The 26,766-nt window shown below is 45.6% G+C and overlaps 1 protein-coding gene across 1 annotated transcript in view; it reads right to left on the reverse strand.

Moving 5' to 3' along the window:
• LOC311353902 (neurexin-2-like) overlaps positions 1-26,766 on the reverse strand; it is a gene marked incomplete at both ends in the record, with an annotated part of 91,174 nt that overhangs the window by 48,933 nt on the left and 15,475 nt on the right. The window contains 7 exons of the mRNA XM_084473700.1: positions 2,008-2,389; positions 3,780-3,899; positions 9,384-9,410; positions 12,424-12,627; positions 14,212-14,637; positions 17,640-18,069; positions 25,744-25,905. Coding sequence (XP_084329826.1) covers positions 2,008-2,389; positions 3,780-3,899; positions 9,384-9,410; positions 12,424-12,627; positions 14,212-14,637; positions 17,640-18,069; positions 25,744-25,905 — 1,751 coding nt within the window. The remainder of the gene's footprint in view (positions 1-2,007; positions 2,390-3,779; positions 3,900-9,383; positions 9,411-12,423; positions 12,628-14,211; positions 14,638-17,639; positions 18,070-25,743; positions 25,906-26,766) is intronic.

Here is a 26,766-nt window from a genome sequence, read left to right on the forward strand (position 1 = left end):
GAATGCGTTGCGGCGTGGTTTAAAATGGTGTTGCTGTTTTGCCTTGACAAGCCGACAACATTTGAAGTTTGACCCCACCAACACACTCATTCACAAACACACACACATACACACACACACACACACAAACACACAAATATAGACCACACACACACACACACACACACACACACAGCCCCACACACACGCAAACACACATAAACAAACACACACACACAAACACAGATAGAGAAACATACACACACAGCCACACACACACACACACACACACACACAGACACACACAAAGACAGAGACATGCACACAGCAACATATAGAGCTAGACATACACACAGACACGCTGAAACACACAAAAACACATCGGCAAACCAACACACAGATGTGCACATGTGGACAAAGACGCAGACAGACACACACACACATTCACACTGAATATAGTTATTCAGTGAGGAAGGAATAGTGCGTTGGCAGTAATCAGCAGCAACGTGACACAAAAACAAACAGTACTGCACATGAAATCAAGCCTGCGGTTTATTGTTGAGTGTTGAATTAAATCAAGCGTTCCTCATCAATCTCTCAGTAACAGTGATGAGTAAACATTCCTCGGGATGCTATGCGCCAGCAGTATTGTTCCATGGCAATGGCTGTATGGTATTTTGTTCTTTAACTATTAGAACAACTTTTAATCTACTAATCTACTTTAATCTACTATTTGATTGCCCTATTTTTCTTATTCATTCAGCTATCTGCAAGAAGGCCGATATATATTGGGGCCAGAATATACTAGTGGTTAGGGTGTTTGACAAACCACTTCTGGTACACTTAAAAGGGTTGTTGGTTCGCACCCCAATGAGGTCTGCTGAAGTCCACCTGCAGGTATCCAAGCGCAGTGATTTTCAACTTGTGGCACACTACCACCGGTGGTACACAAGGGTATTGCAGGTGGTATGTGGGTTTTTGTTCTTGAAATAGACACATTTACAGTCATAGAAAGATTGCAAAGAAATAGTTGTATTATAAATATTGCTCATTAAATATAGTTGCATGGCTTGTTATTAAAAAGTGATATTTTGAGTTTGTGTTGCTGCCTTCTGCTTTCCCCTGGCCATGGCCTTCTTGTAGTAATAGTTGTGTTTAAAGGGGGGGGGGGCTGGCACTCTTTGCATGTGTATTTATAATTTTTTTACCGTTTGTACTGTATATGAGGCTGTCCGCGAAAGAACCTGGTTCCAATTGAATGGTGCAACTTAATTCTTAAACTTAAAAGGGTGAGAACCGCTGTCCTAGAGCAAGAGTAGTTTTGGGTGGGAGTGACTGCTAAATGAATCTGACTACATAAGTAAAGAGGGTGTTTGAATTTCAGTGCTACAGACACATGCACTCAGCTCGAGTCTGGTTGCTTTAGGAATCCTGGTCATGCAGCATTTACATTTGTACTTGCAGCAATATTGATCATATGCTTTGATTATTTAACCTCACTTGTAAGAGACTATGTATGAAACCAGCTTCTTGAGAATACATGTAACAGACCTCGAAACTATGAAAGTGTTAAACATTTATACTATTTGCTTCAACCCCATTTAGCAGACGTTTTCATCCAAAACAAAGTAACAGTGAATCTTAAATACATGTTGAGGTAGGTGGGTGCCCTGCTCTAATGTGCAAACATCGGGTGATCAAACACAGGAGTCAAACACCCAGACAAGTACACTATTTAGCCCACCCCCCGTCATCATCATCACCGCCGACATCACCATCATCATCTCCACCGCCGTCAACATCATCATCATCATCATCTCCACCGCCGTCAACATCAACATCATCATCATCATCATCTCCACCGCCGTCAACATCAACATCATCACCATCATCATCTCCACCGCCGTCAACATCAACATCATCATCTCCACCACCACCACCATCATCACCACCACCATCCTCCTAATCCTAATCAACCTCGGCACCACCGCCACCACCTTCCTCCTCCTCCTCCTCCTCCTCGCTCACCCTTTCACCAGCTCCACCACGATGAAGTCACTGCCGTCGCCCGAGTTGTAGAGGATGAGTCCGTCGGGCGTGGGGGTCTTGAACTGGAAGAAGAGGTGCATGGAAGCGTAGGCCTGCAGCGTAGAGAAGGCCATGTAGCTCTCCTGGCTGCCGAAGCTCACGGGGTTGGCCACGATGTGGCGCATGCCGAAGCGGGCGTTGAGCTCGCAGTAGGAGATGTCCCCGTTCTTGCACTGGTCCAGGTAGGGGGCGCCGTTGAACACCAGCGACTGCAGGTGGCCGATGAAGTTGGAGGGCATGACGGAGATGAAGCGGCGCTCCGTCATGATGCCCGTCTCCACGCTGTTGAACTCCAGCCGTGTGTGGGCGCCAGTCATGTGACCTGGGGGGCGGGGCATGTGTTTTGATTTTTTGATTTCAGATCTCTCATTGGAGGTGAAGTGCCTCTTTTGAGGCAGCACAATCACGAACAGGAAAAATAACACATGCACACAAGTTCAATGAACGTCTTTATATTTATAAATTCCTACATAATCCATCAATAATTCCCCATCTAAATCAAATGAAGCGTTGACCGCAATTGAAATGGCGATTGGACCACTGGAGCTCTCACTTCTGGTAATAGATGCCATATTTACTTACATTTGGTTTGTGTTGGGCATATTGTACTGAAGTCAATGTACTGTGCAATGAGAAGCTGCTGGCATTCTGCTGCATTAGTTTATCTTAAGGGGATTGGGTAATTGACTGCACTGCATTCCGAGGAAAAAGCACTTTGCCTTCCTACATTTATCTAACATTTCACGATACGGTCCACTCATCAGACACACCGACTGATTAGCACCGAGCTATTTATTGAGTTTGATGCACTGTCCACATTAACAAAGAGGGAAGATAAGGGGCCCACCTAAACACTTTGTAGAGTAAACCACAGTGTAATCTATTAAACATATAATGCTTCCATAATGGAGAAAGAGTACTTTTGATGCGCAAGTATATTAATGGGACTTTCAAATGATCAAATGATTTTCAAATGATCCGCCTTCTTCAGGGCACCCCCTGCGTTTGCCGCGTGGGTTTAGTGTGTGCCAAAGGTGCCACCGGTGCAGAAATCTGAAAATGCGACGTGGGTCACGTAAGGACATGGTTATGAATCCTACACATCCTGGGAATGATGGCCAGAAAAACTCTTTGCATGCATGAAACTAGACCCCCCGTCGACTGGTTAGGTGGGAGCAGGGTCTTCTACGGATGCTGTTCTACGGAAGCTTCCACAGGTCTGTTTCCGCCTCCCTGCTACATACATGGTCCTGTCGAGTATTCCATAGACCTGGTTCCGCCAAACCATTTACAGAAGCAGATTCTGCACAACTTCCACAAACCGGCTTGGGCTAAACCTTCTTCAAACCCATTTCCATAGACTTGCATCCAATAGACAGATTTTGCCTCACCTAGCATAACCCAGGTACTGCCTTCTTCACAGTGCTACCAGAGTGATTGTGCATGGATTGACTGGCTCTGAAAAACCTTCTAAAAACTCTAAAACTGCCCAGTCCTAACTATGGATCTACCTATAGGTCCTAACTATGTCTACCTATGGGTCCTACCTATGGATCCTACCTACGGCTCCTAACTGTGGGTTATACAATGGCTTCTACCTATGGGTCCTACTTAAGGGTGCTACCTATGGATCTACCCATGGCTCCTACCTGTGGGTCGTATATGGCGCCTACCTGTGGGTGGCATGGCTCCTACCTGCGGCGCCTACCCACCTTCCACGGTGACGTTGTCCACGGAGAGCTGCAGGTTCTTCCCCCGGCGAACCACGTTCACCGTGTGCCACTCGTTGTCGTTGAGCTTCTGGCCCACCACCAGCATCTCGGGACCTTTACCTGGAGGCAGAGAGAGGCAGGTGATGGTCTCCTCAGGGCCGGGCCGCAGAGGTGGAGCACCTCGCCACCCACTGCCACGAGAGCCTAACCCTGGAAGAGGTGATCTATGTGGACCTCTGGTTTCTGTTGAGTCGCCTTTAGACTTTGGAGGTTTGCGTACTACGCTCATCGGAGGATACGTAACGAACACGTCAATGCTGGTTCAAATCTGTAGCGAAAGATTTGAACATCATAAAATACAATTGGTTGGCTGTGTGTGTGTCAGATTCTGGAGGGCAGGATGATTGTATTGGTTTGAGTAAAGCTTAAAGGTTCTGGGATTGATTCCCGATGTCCACTCACTTAATTACCTGTCTCTGTATCCCAATAGGGGTGTGAATCTTTCGGCATCTCACGATTCGATTCAAAACATTTCTTGCGGTCGAGATTCAATTTCGATTCTTGAGGTCATGATTGTATTCCCATTTCAAAATAGATTCTTGGTTCAGTACACAGGACTGCTCTTTTCAGGATCTAATCCAGTCCTCTGTTAATGAACAATTATTCGCCGAAGGCAAAGTGGATAGTGGGCAATAGCCCCCGAGACCCAAGGTCCAGGGGGCTATTGACCACTATCCACCGAGCCTGAGGTGAATCATTGTTTTAGTATATATATGTGAACACTCCAAAAATAAACAAGATAACACTTTTTGCCGGGATTTATTTGTTTTTATTAGCGGTTTATTTTTGTTTTTATTAATGTGACGAGACGACCATCACAATATCCAGAGTTTGAGATCTCAATCGTGGGATATTGCCCAATATCCCGAGATAGCGAACCAATCAAATTGCTCCATCTTAGGAGGTTCATGTGTAGCATATACTAAAAGGTTATATCCACTGATTGCATAATGCAATGAAGATTGTTTTCTTACTTGAATCGACCCCCCCACCCTAGTATCCATTTCCCCTCCCAGCTCCTTAATGATCTGTCTCTGTATTCATTGTCTAACCCCTACATGCTCCTTAATGACCTGTCTCTGTATCACTGTCTAACCTTAATTACCCGTCTGTATTCGCTGTCTTACCCCTGCCTGCTCCTTAATGACCTGTCTCTGCATTCACTGTCTAACCCCTACCTCATCCTTAATTACCTGTCTGTTTTTACCGTCTAACCCCTACGAGCCTCCAAATCGCCCGCCTCTGTAGTTACTGTTAGTCTCTAACCTACAGTGAATCACTGCATAGTAAATAGTAAAAACCGCCCAAAACACAAACGCATGAACGCGGCCAATCTCTCAGCAACGCCAGGCTTCATTTGGAAGATGCGTAAGTAAGTAGCGAGCCGCGGTAAGCAGTTACGGGGAGGGGAGAGGGGGGGGGGGGGGGGGGCATGCCAGCCTCTCTGCACTACTTCACTGCCTCCCTGCCTCCCCCTCCCCTCCCTCCCTCCCTCCCTCCCTCCCCTCCCCTCCCTGCGTGTTTCCAGCGCTCGGTATGGAAATAGGTCACAGCTTGCCACTGCGGCAGCGTCAGCCCCAATCAGCCGCCCGCAACAGGCCGACACAGCAGTTCAAAAGAACTCCTGACACTGGGTCGGGGGGGGAATCTAATTGGCCGTGCCTAAACCACCCCCCCCCTATCCCCCCTCGCCCTCCTCCTCCAAGTAGGCCTTGGGGGGACGTGAGCCAGCGACCACGGGCGCTGGCGAGTGTCGGAGTGGGGAGGCTCTTGGCGTGAAACGAACACAACGAGACCGCGATTCCTCTGCACAACGCACGCACTGCGTTCCCAACAAAACACATCAAGTGATGTTCCTTCACCCCCGCCCCCCCCCCCCCCGCCTCTCCGCAGTGTTTTTCGCAGTGTGTGCGTGTGTGGTTTTGTTAGTGATTTGAGAATAGAATCCGTTTTTCACACTGCAGGGCCAAATAAATTGGTCTCTGTATGATGTGGAATTGATTTTTTAATTGAATAGCCAGGGAGAGGTGGCAGATAATTCCATCTGTGATATCTGGTCCAGGGCAGAACAGAACCGAACCGGAGAGGGAGACGTCGGAGAGAATCCACAAAGACACCAACCACTGGCTTCTGGTCGGGGGACAACAAACTTGGTTGTTGTCCCCCGACTATTGGATCTATAAGATCTCTCTCCTCTTTCTCTTTAAGTGTCTATGTGTTTGACTACAGTCGATGTGTGTGTGTGTGTGTGTGTGTGTGTTTCAACGCTATTTCAATCCAAGCCCTTCCCTGTCTTTGGGCTGGTGCTATTCCTGGTCTCAAAGGTAATTTATCAACCTGAAACCGACACTTTCCCTAAAATATATATAAAGGATTTAGAACGATGTATGGCCATTGTCATAGATCTATACCCTTTGGCAGCAGATATAAATACACCAAATGGGAGTATTGCTATCATGTATACAATATATAGGAGTATTCTTTCCAACAATGACTCAACAATCCACCTGGAGTCCAACACTAATAGTTTTGTATGGCTAAGGGGGATGTTTATAACATCAAAGTGGATAAAGTTGTATTAGTTTTAAATACAGAAGTAGCTGTACTACCTATCGTGCATATTCATGTGCATTTATGTGCTTCCTAAGCGCTACAGTAAGTACTCATTACTGAAGTAGTGAAGTCTCACCAGAGACTTGAGGAAAATGTCTGGAAGTCCCTGTTTGATCTAGTATGATCTCTGGCTTAATCTTAAAGGGGGGGGGGTAGATTATTCATGTTACATAAAGAAGACTTCAAAGGTATCTTTCCTATAGCTCAGCATAATAACTCCCCAGGGGGTCAGACTTGGGACCATATTTCATGAGGGCATCTTTGTAAAAACAAACTCTAACAAACTATAATTATATGAATTATATATATCAATGTCTCTTCTGGGCTCCTATAAGTGATCCTGCAAAGGTCGCAACCTATATTTCCCAGACATGTTTATGTCTGGGAAATATAGAAATATCGGACTGGGCCAGTCCAGCCCGTTTTGGAGAGAGCTTGTCTCATTAGATGTTTGGCCCTACCTAACAACATGGAAGTGTTTTAAGTTGTTCTAATGCGTTTGTTTGTTGTTTTCCTGTGGTCCACTGAGACCTCGCGGCTGTGACAAGACAAATTAGAGTTGCACTACATTAGACAAAAAACATTTACTTTAATTTACTCCCTCCGTGTTTGGGTTCTTTGTATATCTAAATGTTGTCAGAGTTGGACCATGGGTTAACTACTTTATACACTTATTCTATTCTGGTCTTTATAAAACGTTTTTTTTTTGTTGTTTTTTCCCAAACCGTTGTTATTGTTGTTTTGCCTAACCTGTCCATCAGAGAAGTGTGGGTACCTGGGAAGGGAAAACATTTGAAGATGATAAATTATGGTACGATGCCCTCTGCTGGCAGAGCAGAGGAACCAGCAGCATCCAGGCAGATAACGTCATAGCAACTGTTCTTATCATTCTGCATCCCTCAGTAATAACTCGCCTGACACACACACACACACACACGCACGCACGCACGCACGAACGAGCGCGCGCCCACACACACACACACACACACACACACACACACACACACAGACACAAGTAGCACACGCCAACACACACATACATCCAAGTCATTCTCGTCACTTCAACTTTAAATGTATTAATATTAAATGTGTTGCAGCTAAAGTGGACTGATATATATTTTAGCAATGTGACACCAGTAAACCAAGACAGTGGTATGAAATATGTTATTTATGTTCAGGGTTAGAATTTTTATTTATAAGTCTATATGCTGCAGACTTTTGTTAGTTATGCTGTACAGTGTATGGATTATGAAACAGTCTGTATAGAAAAGGATTTAACATTTGTACATTATCTAGTCAGGTTAGCCTGAGTGTGAACTATAACCTGATTAACATATTCTTCAATATACTTGCTAATATTAATGGCACCGGGTATAATATGTTTGATTTCTCAGTAATGGCCGTTAAATGTGAACTAAGCACACTTGCTAATTAAATACAATTAAAAGCCCAAGACATAACATAGTCTTCACCCTGCGGTGAATTAAGGTCTCCAGTTATGTACAATATACATGCACCTCTTCCTCTGGAAAATCAGTATTATCAGCCTATTATACGCCACCTCCTCTTCCTCGTTAATTCCCCCTCTTCCTCCCTAACATAAACCCACTCCTCCTCCTCCTCCTCCTCCTCCTCCTCCTCCCTATATTGCAGACACCAGCTAGCGGATCAATACACTAACTGATTCCTCCAATTAATTCTGCCTCTCTGGGTACAAAGACTGGTTAATTAATGAAATCAATGAGAGTGTTGTTCAAGTTTCCCGCCCCCCCCCCCCCCCCCCCCCCAACTTCAAAGTCAAATAAATAAATAAAGGCGATGGAAGCATTGTCATGCAGAGTGAGTCGCCCTGGCCCCGCTGGCCTCATTGAGATGCAGGAGCCATCGCGGCGGACCCTTCGGGAGTAACCAGGGGACACACTCTGAGATCCGCGGAGGTTCCGCAGAAGGGGGCATTAATAATTAGCCCGTTCTGATTAAAACTGGGAAAATGTCAACAGAAAAGGGGAGCGCGTGTTTGGGTGGGGATTAAGACCCTCCACTGCTCAAAATGACAGCAGTTTGTTTAAATCCCCTTCAGAATGTATAAAATGGTGCGCGTCACGGCGTGTCAAGGCTTCACTGGAATAAGGTCTGCGGTGGTACAATTACCAGCAGCAAAACATGCAGAGAATGCATTATCATATAATTAGAATTATTGTAAACGTTGAGTAATAACACATTAAGGGATATTTTTACTATCATATTAACGCTGATTCATTTAAACCCAAATTAAACAACAGAAGAATCCATTTTCGGAGGATCAAATAAAGAGTTAAGAGTGTGAAATGACGTTCTTAAAGCTTACGCTTATTCTTTGCTTTAACCACAGCTTGTGTGTAAATATTATTGAATGTTTCTAGCCCATTTCATTCATCAATTCTATAAACGAATTACTTATTTGTTCGCACATTATACGGTCTAAATTGCCTTGTATTCACAATGTCACCAAAATACACAATCCCGTGTTTTAATTGTATCCGTTATGAAATGCGAAACAAACCTATTTTTTCTTGGCCCCCAGTCTAAATACAGAGTCCTGCGTTCCCAGTACAGTCTTATCTGTAGAAGAACGAGTGCGCATTGGGCCGGCTAACCGCCAACGCACAAAGACAAACGTCCAGGGAATTAATAAATAATGTTCTGGATGTCCCACAAGCACACCGCTGTATAATCAAACGCACCACAGTGTAAATCATACACACACAATAGGGTAAATCACACACACGCGCACACACACGCACACACACACGCACACACACACACACAAGCACACGCACGCGCACACACACGCACACACACAAACACACACACACACACACGCACACACACACACACACACACACACACACCACAGTGTAATGCACAGGAACAATCAAAGGGGCCACTTACTGAGAGTACAGTCTATCCTGATACAATCTGGTGAGAGAGAGAGTGAGATGGCGAAGAGTAAAAAAGGAAACAAAGGAGAGAAGCACAGCGTAAAAAAGAGGAGAACATTTCACGTCCTTCAAGCTACATTCTGCAGAGAGCTAAACAGTGTAAAGAGAAACCCACCATCCGGGGACAAGCCTGGGAGACGAAAACGCCACTTTTCCTCGCTACCGTTTTCGCCGTGAAGCGGTCTGGTCTTGCCGACCACGGGGGCGGCTACAGGTTAATTAGCTCTAATCATACTTAGCATGAAGAGATAGTGATTCCACCCGTGAGTTCTGTTTATCGCTTACACTCCAAACCATGCCTCTGAGGAAAAATGGCGTTTTGCACGTCCTCAGCCACAGTCATCTACTACAGTGACATGGAAACACCAAAAACATCTTGATATTACTATTACTGTTATCATTTAAATTTGTGTATGTTTTGATTATTTATCAACTAATTGTTATTAGTATACTATTAGTGACTGAAAGATCGTAAGACCGACGAGTCATGTGACTGAGGGAAACATGTGACTGAGAGGTCATGTGACTGAGGAGTGCTCTCAAGCTGTCAACCATCACAGAGCAGTGGATACAGACAGCCAGGGACCAGATGACTAGCTACACCCTTGTGTGTCTGAGAGTGCTGTGTGTATTTGTGTGCCTCCACATGATTAATATAGTATAATATAATATGCATTTAGAATGTGTGTGTGTGTGTGTGTGTGTGTGTGTGCGTGCATGCCCACATGTGTTTGCTTTTATGTTTGTGTGTGTGTGTGTGTGTGTGTGTGTGTGTGTGTGCATGTGTGTGTTTGCCCACGTGTGATATTTGTGTGTGTGTGTGTGTGTGTGTGTGTGTGTGTGTGTGTGTGTGTGCATGTGTGTGAATAGTTGTATGATTGTGGATGTTTGTGTATATGTGTATGTGTTGTTGCTGGTGTTATTAAAGTGAGGCCGCAGTCTGGCTTTTATAACAACAACAAGAACCCATAGAAGTGTCACTCTGAGGCATGTAATTTAAACCAGTGAGATGACGACATAACGACCGCCTGGTAACTACATGATTACAGCTCTGGTCTCTGACTCCCTTCTCCTGGCGCTGCAGACGAGCCTTTGAAGGGTTGGAAGAGGTGAGATGTAAGAGATGTTGAGAGAGGGTAGAGAGGGTAGAGATAGTTAGAGGGTATAGATGGTTAGAGAGGGTAGAGATGGTTAGAGAGGGTAGAGATGGTGAGAGACAGTAGGAGTGGTTAAAGATGGTAGGGATGGGTAGAGTTATAGAGATGGTTAGGGAGGGGTTAGGGTTAGGATAAGAAATGGTTAGAAATGCGTTGATGGTTAAGAATGGTCAGTGATGGTTGGAGATGGTGAGAGATGGTGAGAGCTAGTTAAAGATGGTAAGAGATGCTAGAGTCGGTTGTTAGTTGTTAGCTGAGGTAGGTAAGGGTAAGAAACAGAATGAGTAGAGATAGAGAGGGAGCTCAAGAAAGGGAGAAAGAGAGAGAGTGAAGGGGGAGACAAGTGGAGGCAGGGCGTGGAGATGGAGATGAATGTATAATTCAAAAGAGGAAGAGAATGAAGTAGAGGAAAACAACATCCATATGCTCAAAGAAGCAGTCCTCCACCTGAGCTCTATCACCCGAGGTGTCTGCACCTGCTGTCGTCGTGAAAACCATTAACAAATCAAATATATACACTAAAATGCATCACACGCTTCCCACATGTGCCTATGAAGATTTTATAGATGTGTCTATTTGTGTGTATTTATTTGCTGCACTAAATGTGTATATTTTTGTGTGCGTATATTAGAACGGTATAGTTGATATAGAAATAAGGTACACATATTTACTTTCCTTATTTTCTCTCATCGCCGGTGACGCACAATTCTAGCGCAATCGATCGCAATTTGCTGTTGTCCACGAAATGCCCTCAATGATAAATACATTCTGAGCCGCGTTTTTTCAACGATTTCTGGGGTTTGCGTAATGAAAGTTGACAGAGGATGTGGAGAGCTGTTTTATTTTTCATGATACCATAAGATGGATGGGGGGGGGGGGGGGGGGGTGCGTTTGTGCCGTGTTGCTGGGAAGTGTCCTAGATATCAGCACTGCACTGGGATATGTGGAGGGCACAAAGGCTCTCAACTGAAATGGGAATCCTCCCCGTCCAAGATCCCCACAAGTGTGAAATAAAAAGGCATGGCTGGCCGTCCCGCATGAAATATTCAGACCTGACGTGGATTTATTTTGTTAGCGGGAGTTATTAAAAAATAAATGAAGATATCGAGGATAACAGGGCTAAGCACGACTCCTTTGCAGTGGGCGCTCTTGGGGTTTTAGAGAGTTTCCTACTTTCCTACTTTTGCAAATCCTATTCATATTTTTTATTAATTTAAGACTACTTGTTCTACCATAGTTTTAAAATATGCAAAGGATAAAATGATTGATAGAATGATTTCCAAATGTCAGCAAAATGTTCTATTGACGCTCGCAAAATAAAAGTTATCAAATTCTGCTCCCTGATGCTTTGAGGTTCAAGCTCCTTGTGATTGCTCTATTGTTCCAAAGAAAAAAAAAATTAAGTCGTTTCTAGGATGCCTATCAAGTCAAGTCGATCAAAACGCAGTGAACGGCGCAAATCAAAACCCTCTCCAGACGGACAGCAGGACCCGGATGCTTCTTTGAGCAGGTGTCGCTCAGAGATAAGGTGATGAAGTCAATGGAGGGGGGAAAACCAGGAGACTGTCGCAGGCTAGCGGACCCAAACCTCAACGGTCGATGCACCACCACCACCACCACCACCACCAATCCACATACTCAACCCCCCCACCACCCAACAGCACCACCACCACCAGCTGCTGCTGCTGCTGCTGACCGTGGCGACCACCGTCACCACGACGACCACCACAGTGGCAGCATCCGCAGCAGCGGCGGCGGCGGCGGCGGCGGCGGTGGCGGCGGCGGCGGTGGCAGCAGCGGTGGCAGCAGCATCAGCGTCAGCAGCAGCATTACCCAGGTTGACCGTGAGCTTCACCCGGCCCCCGTCCAGCTCCAGACGGAGGGTGTCGGCCGACTCCTGCGAGGTGGTGGCCACCAGCAGGCCGTAGGCCCGCTGGGACATGAAGCGCAGCGACAGGTCCTCCGCCTCCGTGTGCAGCGCCTGCGGGAGCACCACCTTCAGGTACATGCTGCCGTCGTAGCTCAGCACCGTCGCCTCTGCCGTTGCCGCGGTGCCACGGGGGGGGGGGGGGGGGGGAGAGAAAAGAGAGGAAAATAGTAACAACTTGTAGGAAAGGTATCGTTTTACCTGCAGGGCTCAATTAAACCACGTATGGGAGGAGGAGAAGGAGGAGGGCGGGGTGTGATATGTTTGTGTGCTAGAGACAATATTTTCATTTCAGCTTATCTTTGAGTTATGATAATGTTTTTTTTTCTTTTTTTGAGGGGTGCGATTGCAATTTTTTTCAGACGCACCAGATGGCAGAATAATGCCTGGAGCAACAGAAGATGATGTGGAAGACACACAATGGTGGCAACCGTCTCTTTTTTTATATATAGAAAGATTCATCACGTTCTTCTGAAATGTACATATGAACAGGTCCCTATATGGCACTCTCACACAGCATCCACATCAAGGGTCATGTCCCCGCGAAAAACCTTGTAATTAAGAGCCATGGAAAAACGAAATTGATTTCTAATGGCGGAACTATTCAACAGCAATTCATCAACTCCTTCCTTCAGTCGCAGTGCATTGTTAGGCCAACTAAACCGAGGGTACACTCATATCCTCTCTGAATAGCACGTAGAGATTAGGAAAAAATCTAGCATATTAATAACCTCAAAACTAGAGAGAGAGAGAGAGAGAGAGAGAGAGGGGGGAAGACACAGAGAAAGGCATCGAGAGAGGGAGAGCGACAGAGAGAGAGAGAGAGGGAGAGCAACTGAGAGAGAGAGACAAAGAATGAGAGAGAGAGAGAGAGAGAGAGAGAGAGAGAGAGAGAGAGAGAGAAGCCCCAATCACAGCGAGATCCCATAATATTGCCGTATAGCAGACCTTATTTTTTACCTTTTAAGGCTTGAAATAATGCCGCCCCCGTGCTTCTACAAAACACACTGGCCTTCTGGAACCACAGGCGTCACGTGTTACGCAACGCCGCCATTGTCCTGGTGACGTAGAGCATTGAAAGCGCTTCAAACAAAAAAAGGGGAACTGAGCGTTGATTAATACCACCCTATAGACCAGAGCCAAGATGTTGTGCATGTTGATGACTAACGTTACAACAGCGGATCCGTGCCAGCAACGCTTTGTGTGCATTCAGAAATACGTCACAGGAGAAATCGAAGAGAAGCAAGGAGCAGCACACGCACATTCTGTGTTAATGTTTTATGTATGCAGGAAGTAAGGGGGAATAACGCTGGAACATTCCCGGCTTGAACCAGGCTGTGCAAAGAGGCCTAGATAGAGGAACACACCGAGAGACACAGAGCGAGGGACAGAGAGAGAGAGCAATCGAGAGAGAGAGAGAGAGAGAGAGAGAGAGAGAGAGAGAGAGAGGGGAGATACACAGAGACAGAGACAGAGACAGAGAGAGCGAGAGTAATCTAAAGAGAGAGAGAGAGAGAGAGAGACACACAGATCGAGGGAGAGAGGGAGAGAGCAATCGAGAGAGAGAGAGACACACACACACAGAGCAAGAGAGAGAGAGCAGAGACAGAGAGAGAAAGAGAGAGAGATCCAGAGAGAAAGAGAGAGAGAGAGATCCGATCTCAGTCCCAGGAGTCTCCGTGGGCGGGTCTCACCGGTCTCACAGCTCGCTCCGAGGTACCCCGTGCCGTTGCACTCGCAGATGTGCCGGTTCCAGCCCTCCCGGCAGTGGCCTCCGTTGAGGCAGGTGTCCTTGGCGCACCGGACGTGGGTCTCCCGGGTGCACAGGCCGCTGACGCCCGCCGCGCCCTGGACCTCCGCCAACTTGCGCAGGTCCCGGCTCTGGCCGTCGATGAAGAGGTCCCGCACGCAGCCCACGTAGCCCAGGTTGAGGGAGGCCGTCCACACCTCCGGAGGCAGGGATATGAGGCCCTGCTGGCTCTGGGCCGGCTGGCCCGCGCCCTGGCTCTGCAGGCGCTCTTCGGGGAGACCGCCCAGGTACATGTCCCCGTCCAGATCCAGGATCTCACTGCCCTCGTTGGCAGCGAAGGGGAGGCTGAGGCTGTTGACCGAGATGAACCCTGGGAGGGGAGAGGGGAGGAAGATAGGGAGGAGATAGGGGAGAGGGAAGATAGGGAGGAGATAGGGGAGAGCGGAGATAGGGAGGGGATAGGGGAGAGGGACGATAGGGAGGGGATAGGGGAGAGGGGAGGCAGGGGAGAGGAGAGGGGAGGAAGATAGGAAGGGGATAGGGGAGAGGGGAGGGAGGGGAGAGGAGGCAGGGAGGGAGGGGAGAGGGAAGATAGGGAGGGGAGAGGGGTGGGAGGGAGGGGAGAGGGGAGGGAAAGAGGGCGGGAGGCAGGGAGGGGAGAGGGAGGGAGGGGAGAGGGGAGGGAAGATAGGGAGGGGAGAAGGGAGAGGGGAGGGGGGAAGATAGGGAGGGGAGAGGGAAGGGAGGGAGGGGAGGCAGGGAGTGAGGGAGGGGGGACGCCGGGAGGGAGGGGAGAGGGGAGGAAGATAGGGAGGGGAGAGGGAAGGGAGGGAGGGACGGGAGAAGGAAGATAGGGAGTGGAGGGAGATGAAGGGAAGGTGAGTGGAAGGGAGGGAAGAGGGAAGAGAGGGTGGGAGGGAGGCAGGGTGAGAGGGGAGGAGAGGGAGGGGGGAGGGGAGATAGATGGGGGGAAGGCGAGAGCGAGGGAGTGCACATACATTAATTTGCATTGCAATACGAAATAAGGGGAACAGGTGTGAGCGTGGGTTGTAATAGAATTCAAGGTGAAGGGATGGAAGTAACAGTCATACAGTGAAGTGTGGGAGAGTCTGTTGTTGGTTTATTCAACAGTGTGGATTTAGAGTTCTCCCAAAGAAAGGATAGCGGAAGAATGATTTTGTGAAATATGAGGTGAGGTTTTCTGTAAAATGTGAGAGTCCAACTTAATTCACCAGCAGCCAAGCAGTTCATTAAAATAGACAAATCCACCAGGGTTTTAACATTGTTACCTGCTTCTGAAAAAGAAAAAAAATTGTAGCATGTGAGGTTATTATTGGGTAGCTCTCCTAATATGGGCATGTCATTTTACAACAGGAAGTGGTGGACTGCATAATTAGCCATTTTGGAAGAAGGGTAAAGGCGCCTCAAAATGTCATACATATATTATAGGGACCAAAAATAACACTACTTAATTAACCGAGTACACATGCGTTGAATATGCACGCTTGTTAATGAATATGTGTGCTTTGTGCTGCCATGGCAAAGAGGCAGAGAAGTTTAGCGCAGACACAGAAGGTTTAGTGTTTCAACTAGAAGCAGAAGGGTTAGTCCAGGTTGAATCCTTTATCCTCAGCTAACCCTCCACCTGTTGTTAACACACAGTTTTTAATCCAATTGAGGTTAGAAGCTTTTCAAAGTCGAATGTCTGATATGTCCGTGTCCATATTCCAAAAAAAATAAATATCAAATGTCACATGATAATAATTTGGATATCGTCTCTTCCAATATTTCCATCAGCTCCATGGCCATTAAAACGCCACAAAAACATGTACAGATGATTTGAATGCTGTGTGCGTCTGTTGTTTATGCTCCAGCATTGGTATTCTACACGACACGCAACACAAGATTCTGTACAGAAACGCTGCGCACGTTCCCCACCCCAGCAGGCAGGGAGCCATCATATCACTCATCATGGAGACCCATCAGAGCCACTTTAAGAGCTTCTATCTCACCACCAGGTGTGACGTTGACCAGCCATTACAAGCCATTTCAGAAACTACCCCAAAGCGACATCACACGGGGGAGTGTCCTCGCAGATGTATGACGGGCAGATCAATCCTAGCAGGCCGCCCGGTGGACTGTAACAACTGGTGGGCTCTGATCTATCCCTCGTAGATCTGGGGGGACACTACATGAAGGACTCTGAAAGGCTTTGAAATGGGTTATGATGATCAACATAGATGGATAGATAAGACAGATAGACAGATAGACGGACAGACAGACAGACAAACAGGCAGATATACAGATAGACGGATAGATAGATAGATAGATTGACAGATAGATGGATAGATAGATAGAGAGATAGACAGATTGACAGATAGACAGACAGATAGACGAACAGGCTGATATACAGATAGACGGACAGACGAATAGACAGATAGACAAACAGACAGATATACAGATAGACGGATAGACGGACAGACGAATACAGATAGACAAACAGGTTGATAAACAGATAGACAGATAGACAGATATACAGATAGACCGACAGACAAATAGACAGATAGACAAACAGACAGATATACGGATAGACGGATAGACGGAAAGACGGATAGACAGATAGATCGACATTTACTATGCTAGAGGAAATTCCTTCACAATGTAGAGGCGCATGTCTGTGCACACAATGTAACCATATGCAATAAGACACTTACCCTAACCCTAAACCTAACCCCCACACACATACACCCACCTGTACCGCAAAGCTTTTAAAGAGTTTATTTAAGTTAAATTTGGTTCCCTATGTTTTGCCTGGTACACTCTCTATTTATTGTAATTGTGTTGTTTAAATGTGTATCTTTGTATTTATATGCATTTTGACATTTGCTTTGTTTGATTGTTTAGTAAAACACTTTGTAACACTGTTTTGATAAGTGCTGTATAAATACAGATATTATTATTATTATTATTATTATTATTATTATTATTACAGACGCACAGAACACAGCCACAACATCACACCTGCTGGTGAAACAGGGAATCCCTGCTTCAAAGGGTCAGTGTAGCATGAGCACTTCCACTTCCAGCTAACAACAATGGGATCTGAACAGTCGTGACAGTCATTAGGTTAAAGGAAAAACAGACGGCTGGAGACGAGGTGCACAGCCGCCAGAAAACTGCCACTCTGGAAAATCCTTAAATCCATCCAAAAGTGAACAGACAATCCCACTGTTTAACCACGTCATACATGCTTGTCAGGCATAACACGGCAGTGCTCCCAAACCACCCAGAACACTTTTAAACGGAAAAGCTATTGGACCAAAAGGCCCCCGTGAACGAGAGGAACCAAAGCGAGGCAGCGGGGGGGCCTACCTTTGCGGCCCTCCCTCTGGAAGTCCACGTGGCACCACTCCCCGTCCGTCAGCCTGAGGGCGCTGGCCTTCATCTTGATGCTGCCGGAGCCCATGTCCATCAGCAGGTACAGGAAGCCGTCCAGGAGCTCCATGGAGAAGTAGTCGGCGCGGGGCTTGCGGTCGGGGGCCGACGCCCGCTGGCTGCCCTGGCTGAAGAGCAGCAGGCCGCTGGGCTCGGTGGTGCGGAAGTCGAAGGAGATGGCGCCGGTCCGCTTGGTGTTCCAGCGCGGCAGCGTCAGGCAGGCGGCGGGCGAGTCGAAGGTCACGGGCTCCAGGGCCTCCACCGTCTCGCAGCGGAAGGCCAGGTCGCCGTGGATCCCCACCTTGGGGTGCCGCTGCTCGGCCAGCCGCGACAGCTCCAGCCTGAACTCGTTGTTCTTGTACACCACCTGCAGGGGGAGACGGGGAGGGGGGGGGGCGGGGCGGGGCACAGGTGAGGCCGGGGGAGAGGGGCGGACGGGCGGCGCGTGGATGAGGGGGGGGGTGGGTACGGCCGGAGAGGACGGGGGAGCCGCGTGTAGGGGGGGTGGGCGGAGGGGGGGGGGGGTGTATGGCCAGAGAGGACACACGTAGGTGGGAGGTACGGTTGGAGAGGACGGGGGAGCTGCGTGTAGGGGGGGGGACGGCCGGAGAGGACGGGCGACACACGTTGGAGGGGGGGGTACGGCCAGAGAGGACGGGTGACACACGTGAAATAACCCCCCAGGAGAGGAACGACCGGTTCCGCCCGTCCTGATAGGAACGGATGCTCAGTCTGGAAGCTGCTAAACGCCAATGCTAACACACTGCAAAACGACCGTGTGACATGAGTGGGGGAACAAAAAATAAATTGGAATTGTTCGTCGCCACAAATCTCCAGCCAAACGGTTGGCGGAGAAAGTTTGAAGCAGCCTCAGCTGAAGCTTTTTCATTTCTCAAAATATTGGATTTCATTGTGGAACAGTGTGCCGACACCTGCCTCGAGAGGATAACAGTAAGTGGCATAATTAGAGCAGCCAACAGGCCTCCGCTCACGTGACCGGCCCAACAGCGGCACTCAATCAATAAGTCCAGTGAGAGAAGGCTAAATCACTCGCACATTGTGGAAAACGCAATAGTTCCCTCGCCGGGCCTGCATGCAAACCACACGCGTCATCTGTTTCACCTTTTCAAACGGGAAACGGGAAACCCAATTGTAGAGGAGTTGTAGAGGATCCTCTGAGGAGGCATCTTAAATACATCAAATATATTTACATACATAGAGAAATGCAGTCACTAGGGGTCAGACCCCTGGTGACTCATTTATATTCAATTTGCCCAATACAGGAGTATGAAGGCGTATAACAGAAGGTTAGAAGGTTAGAAGCAAATTAAATGAGGGAAAAGGAGACAGTATAGAATATACGTGTGAAACACAAGGCACAAGGGGCCTAATCAGGCCCTCGGTCAAATTCAATCTCGCCCGCACAGTCATTTGAGTTTTTAATTCATTTTTTAACTCTTATACCCTAACTACAAGTCCCAGCAAGCACTGCAAATGTGTTCCTATACGTGGGTGCTGCGTGCTGAGTTGCCGCCTCACGCCCCCACACAAAAGCGCACGCTGTAGCTCTGCAAAATCAGAGGATGCATACACAGGATATCAGGACCACCCACTGCTTCAGCTGCACCATTGACTTTGTATTAGGGGCGACCAAACTGCCGGGACCCATTTAGTCAGTCTCCTGGTTCTCTACTGGCAGCGTTGTAAACTAAAGCAGCCACTGAGGCAGCCACGCCATCAACCGGAAACTGCCATGCAGACAACTAATGCAAAATCGGCTTGCCAAACGGCACATTTTCTTTTTGAAAATGTCTGACAGGCCTTCCGACTGGAGACTCATGTCACACACTGACTCAAATATTAATTTCTACTTTATAAAAAGGGACTGTTTCACTTTGTTCCTTCAAAGATAATGATTACTTTCTTGTTTAATAGGCATTGTTTTTTATTAATCAAAAGGTCTACTTACTGTATCAGCACAGGTGGGATTCATTATGAGAGTATATACTGTATATAAATGTATGGCCCTCATAGCTGTTATAAAGCTTGTATTAAATTGATTCTTCTGATCTGGTGCTGCATTTTTTGCTTTAGGTTTTCATATTGCTGCTGCTTTTTTCACTTGTACTTTTCTGTGATTATGAAGACAAAACCAGACTGTGCTGCTTTTACGCAGAGTTTTGGTGAACATTGGACATGGACTGGACATGAAGCAAACATGAAGCATTTTACGCCTCACGAGGCGTAAAATGGAAATGGTGTGAGAGTGAGTGCATGAAAGGATGGATGACAGCGAGTGTGACTGAGGGTGAATGTTCATATGACATATTTGATGTTACAAGAAATGGGTGCGCAAGCATACAACTGATAATATGGATGCGTGTGAATGGATGGATGACAGCGTGTATGACTGAGGGGGAGTGTTCATATGACATATGGGATGTTACAGTCAATGGATGCGCAAACCTACAACTGACAATATGTTTGACTTAGATTCAGACATAGATCCAGAGAGTAACTTCAATCACTGACAATGTGAGAAATTGTGGCTACTACACAGAAAACCAGTTTCACGAAAAGTTTAGATAGGAACACAATATAAAGATCATACATTTCAATAGTAGAAGCCTTTACGCTAACTTTCACAAGATCAAAGACTATTTAGACCAGTTCACCTCGCCGTTCAGCATAATCGCCATCTCAGAGACCTGGATTAGTCTGGAGAAAGGGGTGGATTTTGAGCTGGATGGTTATAATCTGAATTATGTGAACAGAGGCAACAAAAGGGGAGGGGGAGTAGCACTTTATGTTGATAGAAGACTCAAGTACAAGATTGTTGAAAGTATGACGGCTGCAATTGATGATATTTGTGAATGTATTACTATTGAAATCGATATGGGGAAAAGGAATAATATCATTGTCAGCTGCGTGTACAGGGCTCCCAACAGTAGCATAGAGAAGTTCAAGGAGGTGATGGAGAGTATGGCTACATACACCGAGCAAAAGGTAACTTTCCTCTGTGGCGATTACAACATAGATCTCCTAAATCCTAACAAACTAACACCGATAGAGGAATTCATTGATGCAAAGCACAGCAGAAGCTTATATCCTATTATTACTAAACCTAGTTGAATTACATCTCACTCTGCAACACTTATAGATAACATATTTACTAATAACCTAATAGATAATATAGAAAGTGGTTTATTATTAAATTATATCAGTGACCATCTGCCGGTGTTTGTAATCTACAACTGTGAACTCAGGTTGACTGAAAGGAATGAAATGATACAAAGGAGATTAAGAACGGATGACACTCTAAACAAGTTTAGAAATTAATTAAATGAATTGTTACCACATGAAACAAGCTTTTTCATTTTTGGTTCTATATGCATCAGAATCAATGCTCTGTATGAGGCAGATTTTAGCATCATGTATCAATTAATTTAATCATTTATTTCTTCTTTGTTTTTGCAATCGTAACACATTTAATGATTGATTTATAAAGATGAGATAAGTCTGTAGCGTACCTGCTGTAAATCATCATCTCTAAGTGCTGTGTTTTTACAGCGATCTGTTGCAATTGGAATAATCTTCAGTCTTAATTATATATTTGCCAGGATTATGTAGATTAACAGGGACACAAGGCAGAGATTCATGCATATTTAACAAACACTTTTAAGTGCACTTTCAGCCAAAGGGACTTGCAGTGAATTCAGATACAGGTGATTAATTAGCAGTTAGAGCAATCTTGCTCCTCGACAAATAAACTGCGGACAATGTGCTCATAACCCAACCTTACTAACCACCACTAGGCTATGCAGCCACTTAAAGAAATTAGAAGCAGCTTATTCACAACAATGATTGACAGCATTACACAACCCTGCATAAATTAACATTTACACTTTGTGAAAGTTAAGAGCTGATTAGAGATAACACAAGTGAAGAGTGATGATCACAAGTAATGCTACTAACATAATTAGAAAATAGCAAGATCTTGTTTCAAATAGGTTTGTTTGGAAGACGCGATCATTTGATGCAATAGAATCCATTTAATCTTTTCATGGGGAAAATAAACTGAATTATAATCCAATATTACACATTAGGGATGGTTCAAAAATACAGTGTCGGAGAATGACAATTCCACTAAATATAATTGTAACAACTTGATATTTAGAACCAGATTAGACATCTTCCAATTCATACTCTGCCTGTTTTTCAAGCAATTTCCTGAAGTAATATGATGATTTCTTATACTCTGCCCACAAATGGAGAAATATGGACAGGGTGCTGAGCGCTGACCTTACAATCAAAAAAGAGAACCACTGAATCCGACCACTAATTTCCCAGCAGACGAAGGAATTATTTCTCAATGTAGCAAAGCGGAGGATTCAATTAAGGCCCATGGATACCCTGGACTTTAGGAGGGATGGTATGTAAAATAATAAATAAAAAAAATACAAATATTAATAATATACAATAATGCAAAGGATTTCGTTATTTGGAAAAACAATTAAATCATAACAAGCAAACTGTTAATTTTGGTCAATTTCTGTACCTCATCTTCCTACCATACCTACAACTTCTATTTTATTTACAGCATGCTGTCCAGCCCAACTAGAAGAGAGATGAAGGAGGCGTTATTACTACGTGTATACCCTGCGGCAATCACTGGCTTTTCTAGCAACACCAATGATATGAGCAATGAGCAGGGTGTTTAAACTTTGATATAAGCATCAAGATGAAATATATTCTTGTTTTGCAATAACTATTCAATCCATGTATGAATATTAGAGGAAGCACACATTAGTTATGGATGACATTCCCACACATTAGTAAGGCACGTAGAACTATAATCCATTCTGAAAATGAACTGTGGTGAGAAACCAGCAATAAAACTCTTGAAACTTGAAACTTGAAAATTTGAAACGTCGAGTCTATAAGGGTTAGGGTAAGGGTACAAACTAGTATCGTACATTAAAGCTAAGGTAACTTTGGCGAAACCATCCAGAGTAAACAACAGAAAAGATTGTTTACTTTTCGGTTGTTTACTACAGCCTCCACAGCCACTCCCCCAAAACACATGACTAACTCGCCAGCTTTAGGAATAGGTAGGTAGATGGACAAGGAGGCCATCCGACTATTTCATTCTGGCCGATTAAATGGTTGGACAGGCTTATTACAGGCCTGCGACATCCACAGATATTTTTCTTTAGATTTCTTTAGATGCTTCTAAAATGATTTGCCTACCCTAGTATAAGGTTACATGCTGCCAACTCTGCTGTGCTACTCTGAAGGATGCAATAGAGAAAGTTCACTCTTCCAGTGAACCTTAGCTAGTAAGCTCGTTAACCTCCTAGGCCATACTCTCCTCGAGCAGATTAACAATTTAACTCCTAACCTGCAGAGAAAGTGACCTAGTCCAGTGAACCTTTGCTAGTTTAATGAATGTGCAGTTACTCTATTGTGCTCATGTTGAAGTTGGCTAGTTCAGTGAACCTAAGCTAATGGAAACCTCCCATGCCACCTCTCCTATTGCTATTCTCTTCTGAAGCAGACAAACAAACGCAAGTTACGAAAGTTAGCTAGCCTAGTGAACCTTAGCTAGTTAGCAGCATAGCTACATAGCTAGTTATGCTGCTACCAGTGCTCACTCTCCTGTGCTATTGTGAAGCAGGCTAACCAGGAGAAAAGTATCGCTGTTTAGTGAACTCCAGTGCTGTCTTATGCTTGTCTGAAGCAGGCTTAACAACAGCATGGAGCAACTGCTGTAATGTCACGTCCAATACCTCACTTCTGAATGTCAGAGGAGCCAAACTGCTGATTAAGGATTACACAAGACAAAGGGAAGGGCGCCAGCCAACTCACACCAATGGTGCTAAAATGTCAAGAGTCAACATCATCAGCCTCTTGTCCTTGGCATGTGAAACAGTTTGGAAACGCTGGATAACTGGCCCAGAGCAAACTGTTAAAAAGCAGGCCCTTAAAATGCTAAGATTGTGAAACTCATTTGTTAGAAACGGCATAGCCATCCGTCAGCTATTAGTGACTGAAATGCTCGGTGGGAATATCAGTTTCCGGTCTCTTAAAGGTGGAGGGATGCCCCGATTGGTCATAAATTAGCCAGATTTTCAGCCAATCAGGGCAGCATTTCCCTGATTGGTTTAAGTAATCTATCATTTGCCTGTCAATTAAACTACAGAGAATCGTAGGGCGACAGTGGAAAGATACGGGAGGTTTTTGGCTGGCTGTTAATTTTACTCTCTCTCTCTCTGTCTCTCTCTCACATCTTACCTACAGCAGCTTTACAATATTAAAATGGTTTCTGTGCCTTAAGCAGCACTGATGTCATGTGTAGTGCTAGCCGCTGCTGATTAGCTAATGAGTCCCGCTCATCAGTCATGTCTTATTACCTTCAGTGACTTTTTTTATCCCGTTCGTGTTACAGCTCTGCCTTGACTGTGAGAGCAGCCGGTTGCTTTTCTTAGATCAACACCAAGATGCCTACCTCGCTGACGGTGTGACACGGCAGTGCACCGCGGTAAATCATCAATCACGATCGAGGTGTGCTCAACATAGCGTGAAACTAATCAGTTAGTACTGTCAAATCATTCTCCCCAGAATAAACCCATATTTGACCAGAGGACAATGAGCTCTGCGGGATGACCTCCTAATAAACCAGGGGACGGTACTACCTGGAATCAACCAGTGAAAACCCAGGGAAAGTATTGTCCAGAACTGACTAGCAATGAAGTGTTAATTAACAGGTTCTTAGCTAGGGGGTGATTAAGTAATGGGAATAACGAGCCATTAAGAAACACAGGAGGGGGGTTAAATGCAGGTTATTCATCCCCAGGTTCTAACACCTCGATCTGTGCATCCGTACTGTCCCACATCCTTAATTGCAAAGACCCTGGGGTCAGCTAAAGGCTACACAGGTCTCCAATGCAGACAATCCTAATTAGAGCACCATCACTATTCTAGCACATCCAAATGTAAGATCAACTTTATACTACTTCATCTTGGAAGTGTTTCAGATGTTCCTAAGGTTTAACGTACCTTAAACGTGAAACCCTTTTCCCGTAAAATCGATTGAGACTTTTCTCTATCTATCTTCTAATTGCAGTATGAACCGCTTTAACACTGGTTAAGACAACACGTTTTGACGAAACATCATATTGACATTGTCTATGGCTGCGTTTCTCTGAATAACTGAAACTTTAAGGGGTGTTGTTGTTGGTACCGTGCTTTTAATCTTCTGGAAATGATTTGCAGAAGTAATAGGCACAGTGGAGGTTAACTCATGCTGCATATTCAACAGGTTCTCAAGTATGGTTCAAGTATTTCTCATTCCGCTTGACTGGATAAAAAATTAATTCTGCAAGATATAGAAAGAAGTACCGTCTTGAACAGTTCTGAAATCATAAAGTCATTTCTTTCCTGGGTTAGTTGTTTTTTCCATCCGGCTTATTGACCACCAAATGAGTTGATTTCATCTTCTACTTTTTCTCTCAGACTTTACATCACTATCAATGCTAGCGCCGTGTAGCTTCATATCCGTGCAACAAGTGTCTCCTAGATACCTCACGTATGGCTGCAACAGGTCACACGCTTCAGCTTCACTGAAGCGTGTGACCAAGAATACAGAAACACGGGCCAGAAAAAAGGACGTGCTTCCGGCCTAAAAGAACAAAAATCTCTGAATCTATTTTACATTTATTACAACGGCCCCCTTCTCCTCCAGAGAAGCAGGTAGAGGTAATCATACATTCACAGCGCTGCACACCATGCGACCCGTTTCTCCTTCAAAAGTAAATCTGAGAACCGCGGAATCAATAGAGACTAGAGCGATGTAGCAGGCGGGAGGAGGAGGGACGATTTAACCACCGCAGAAGACACCCCCTGCTGTTACCCATGTTAAAAGCCTCCGGATCCTGCCCTCCACAGGGGTGGCCGCGGGAGATGTCTCGCCACACAGACGCCCGCGATGAGCTCCGGCGGCGGGGTCGCGGGGGGTTGTAGAGGGCGTGGTCGTACTCACGTCTTTGAGGCAGCCCATGAAGTTGTTGCTGACGGGGGAGCCGGGCAGGTCGGCCGTGTTCTGACTCCCGCCGATGTAGAAGAGGTCGTCGGAGCCCAGCATGGTGTAGTCCTCCTGGGTGTAGCCCGTGGTGGTCAGGATGCCGTCCACCAGGATGGTGACCTGCAGGCGGCCATTGTGGAGAGACTAGTGTTTAGAGTCTGGAGTCTGAGGGAAAAACAACAATCTAGCGTTCTGTTGACTGTCTACCACAGTCAACAGTCAAATGTCGTCTGAATAACAATATGTATCCACAGATACACAGTGAATACCTAATTATTTATATTTTATTTATATTCACAATATAAAGTTATATTGCATCTATATTTTTCATGCATTTTACCTAGTTCTGTGAACGTTCTCATCTGGTTTCCCCATTTTTGACTTCTTGTAAATGATTTCACTGTACTAGGCTGCTGTTACACCCACATTCTCATCAGGGATAATAAGTGGATCTTATCCTTTATTATCTTAGGCTTATTGTGCACCTAAAATGTAGATTTAAATGTTTAGAACGAATTGTATGTCTGAATGTCTTAAGCGTATCAAATTACGGTTATTTACGGAGGTTATTTAATAATACTACATTTGCCCGATTGGCAGAGGCTTTCTTACAAAGGTGACAATACATTGCGCTTTGTGAGCATGAGCAGAGCCCCCAGAGGGGTTGGCACAGCTGACTGTTAAAACACTGTTAAAACACCCCACTCTACCATGTTTTAAACATTCAACCAGAGTGGCTAAAAGTAGCTTCAACACTCAAATGTTAGTTCTCACACATGCCCCGGTGACAGCTGGGCCATGTGTGAGATGTTAAGACACCACCACATCCTGCCAAAGATGCATCGCACACATGCCTCTTTCTAATTCGGTTTCCATGCAAACAGTTGACACTGTACATTCAAGGACGTTAAATAGAATTTGTGAAAAAATGCTACGAAGGCCTGTAGATAACGTGTCTTTGATCTTTGGGTGGTGCCTGCA

The sequence above is a fragment of the Micromesistius poutassou genome (assembly GCF_964030765.1).
Source record: "Micromesistius poutassou genome assembly, chromosome: 10".
In the NCBI taxonomy this organism is placed as follows: Eukaryota; Metazoa; Chordata; class Actinopteri; order Gadiformes; family Gadidae; genus Micromesistius; species Micromesistius poutassou.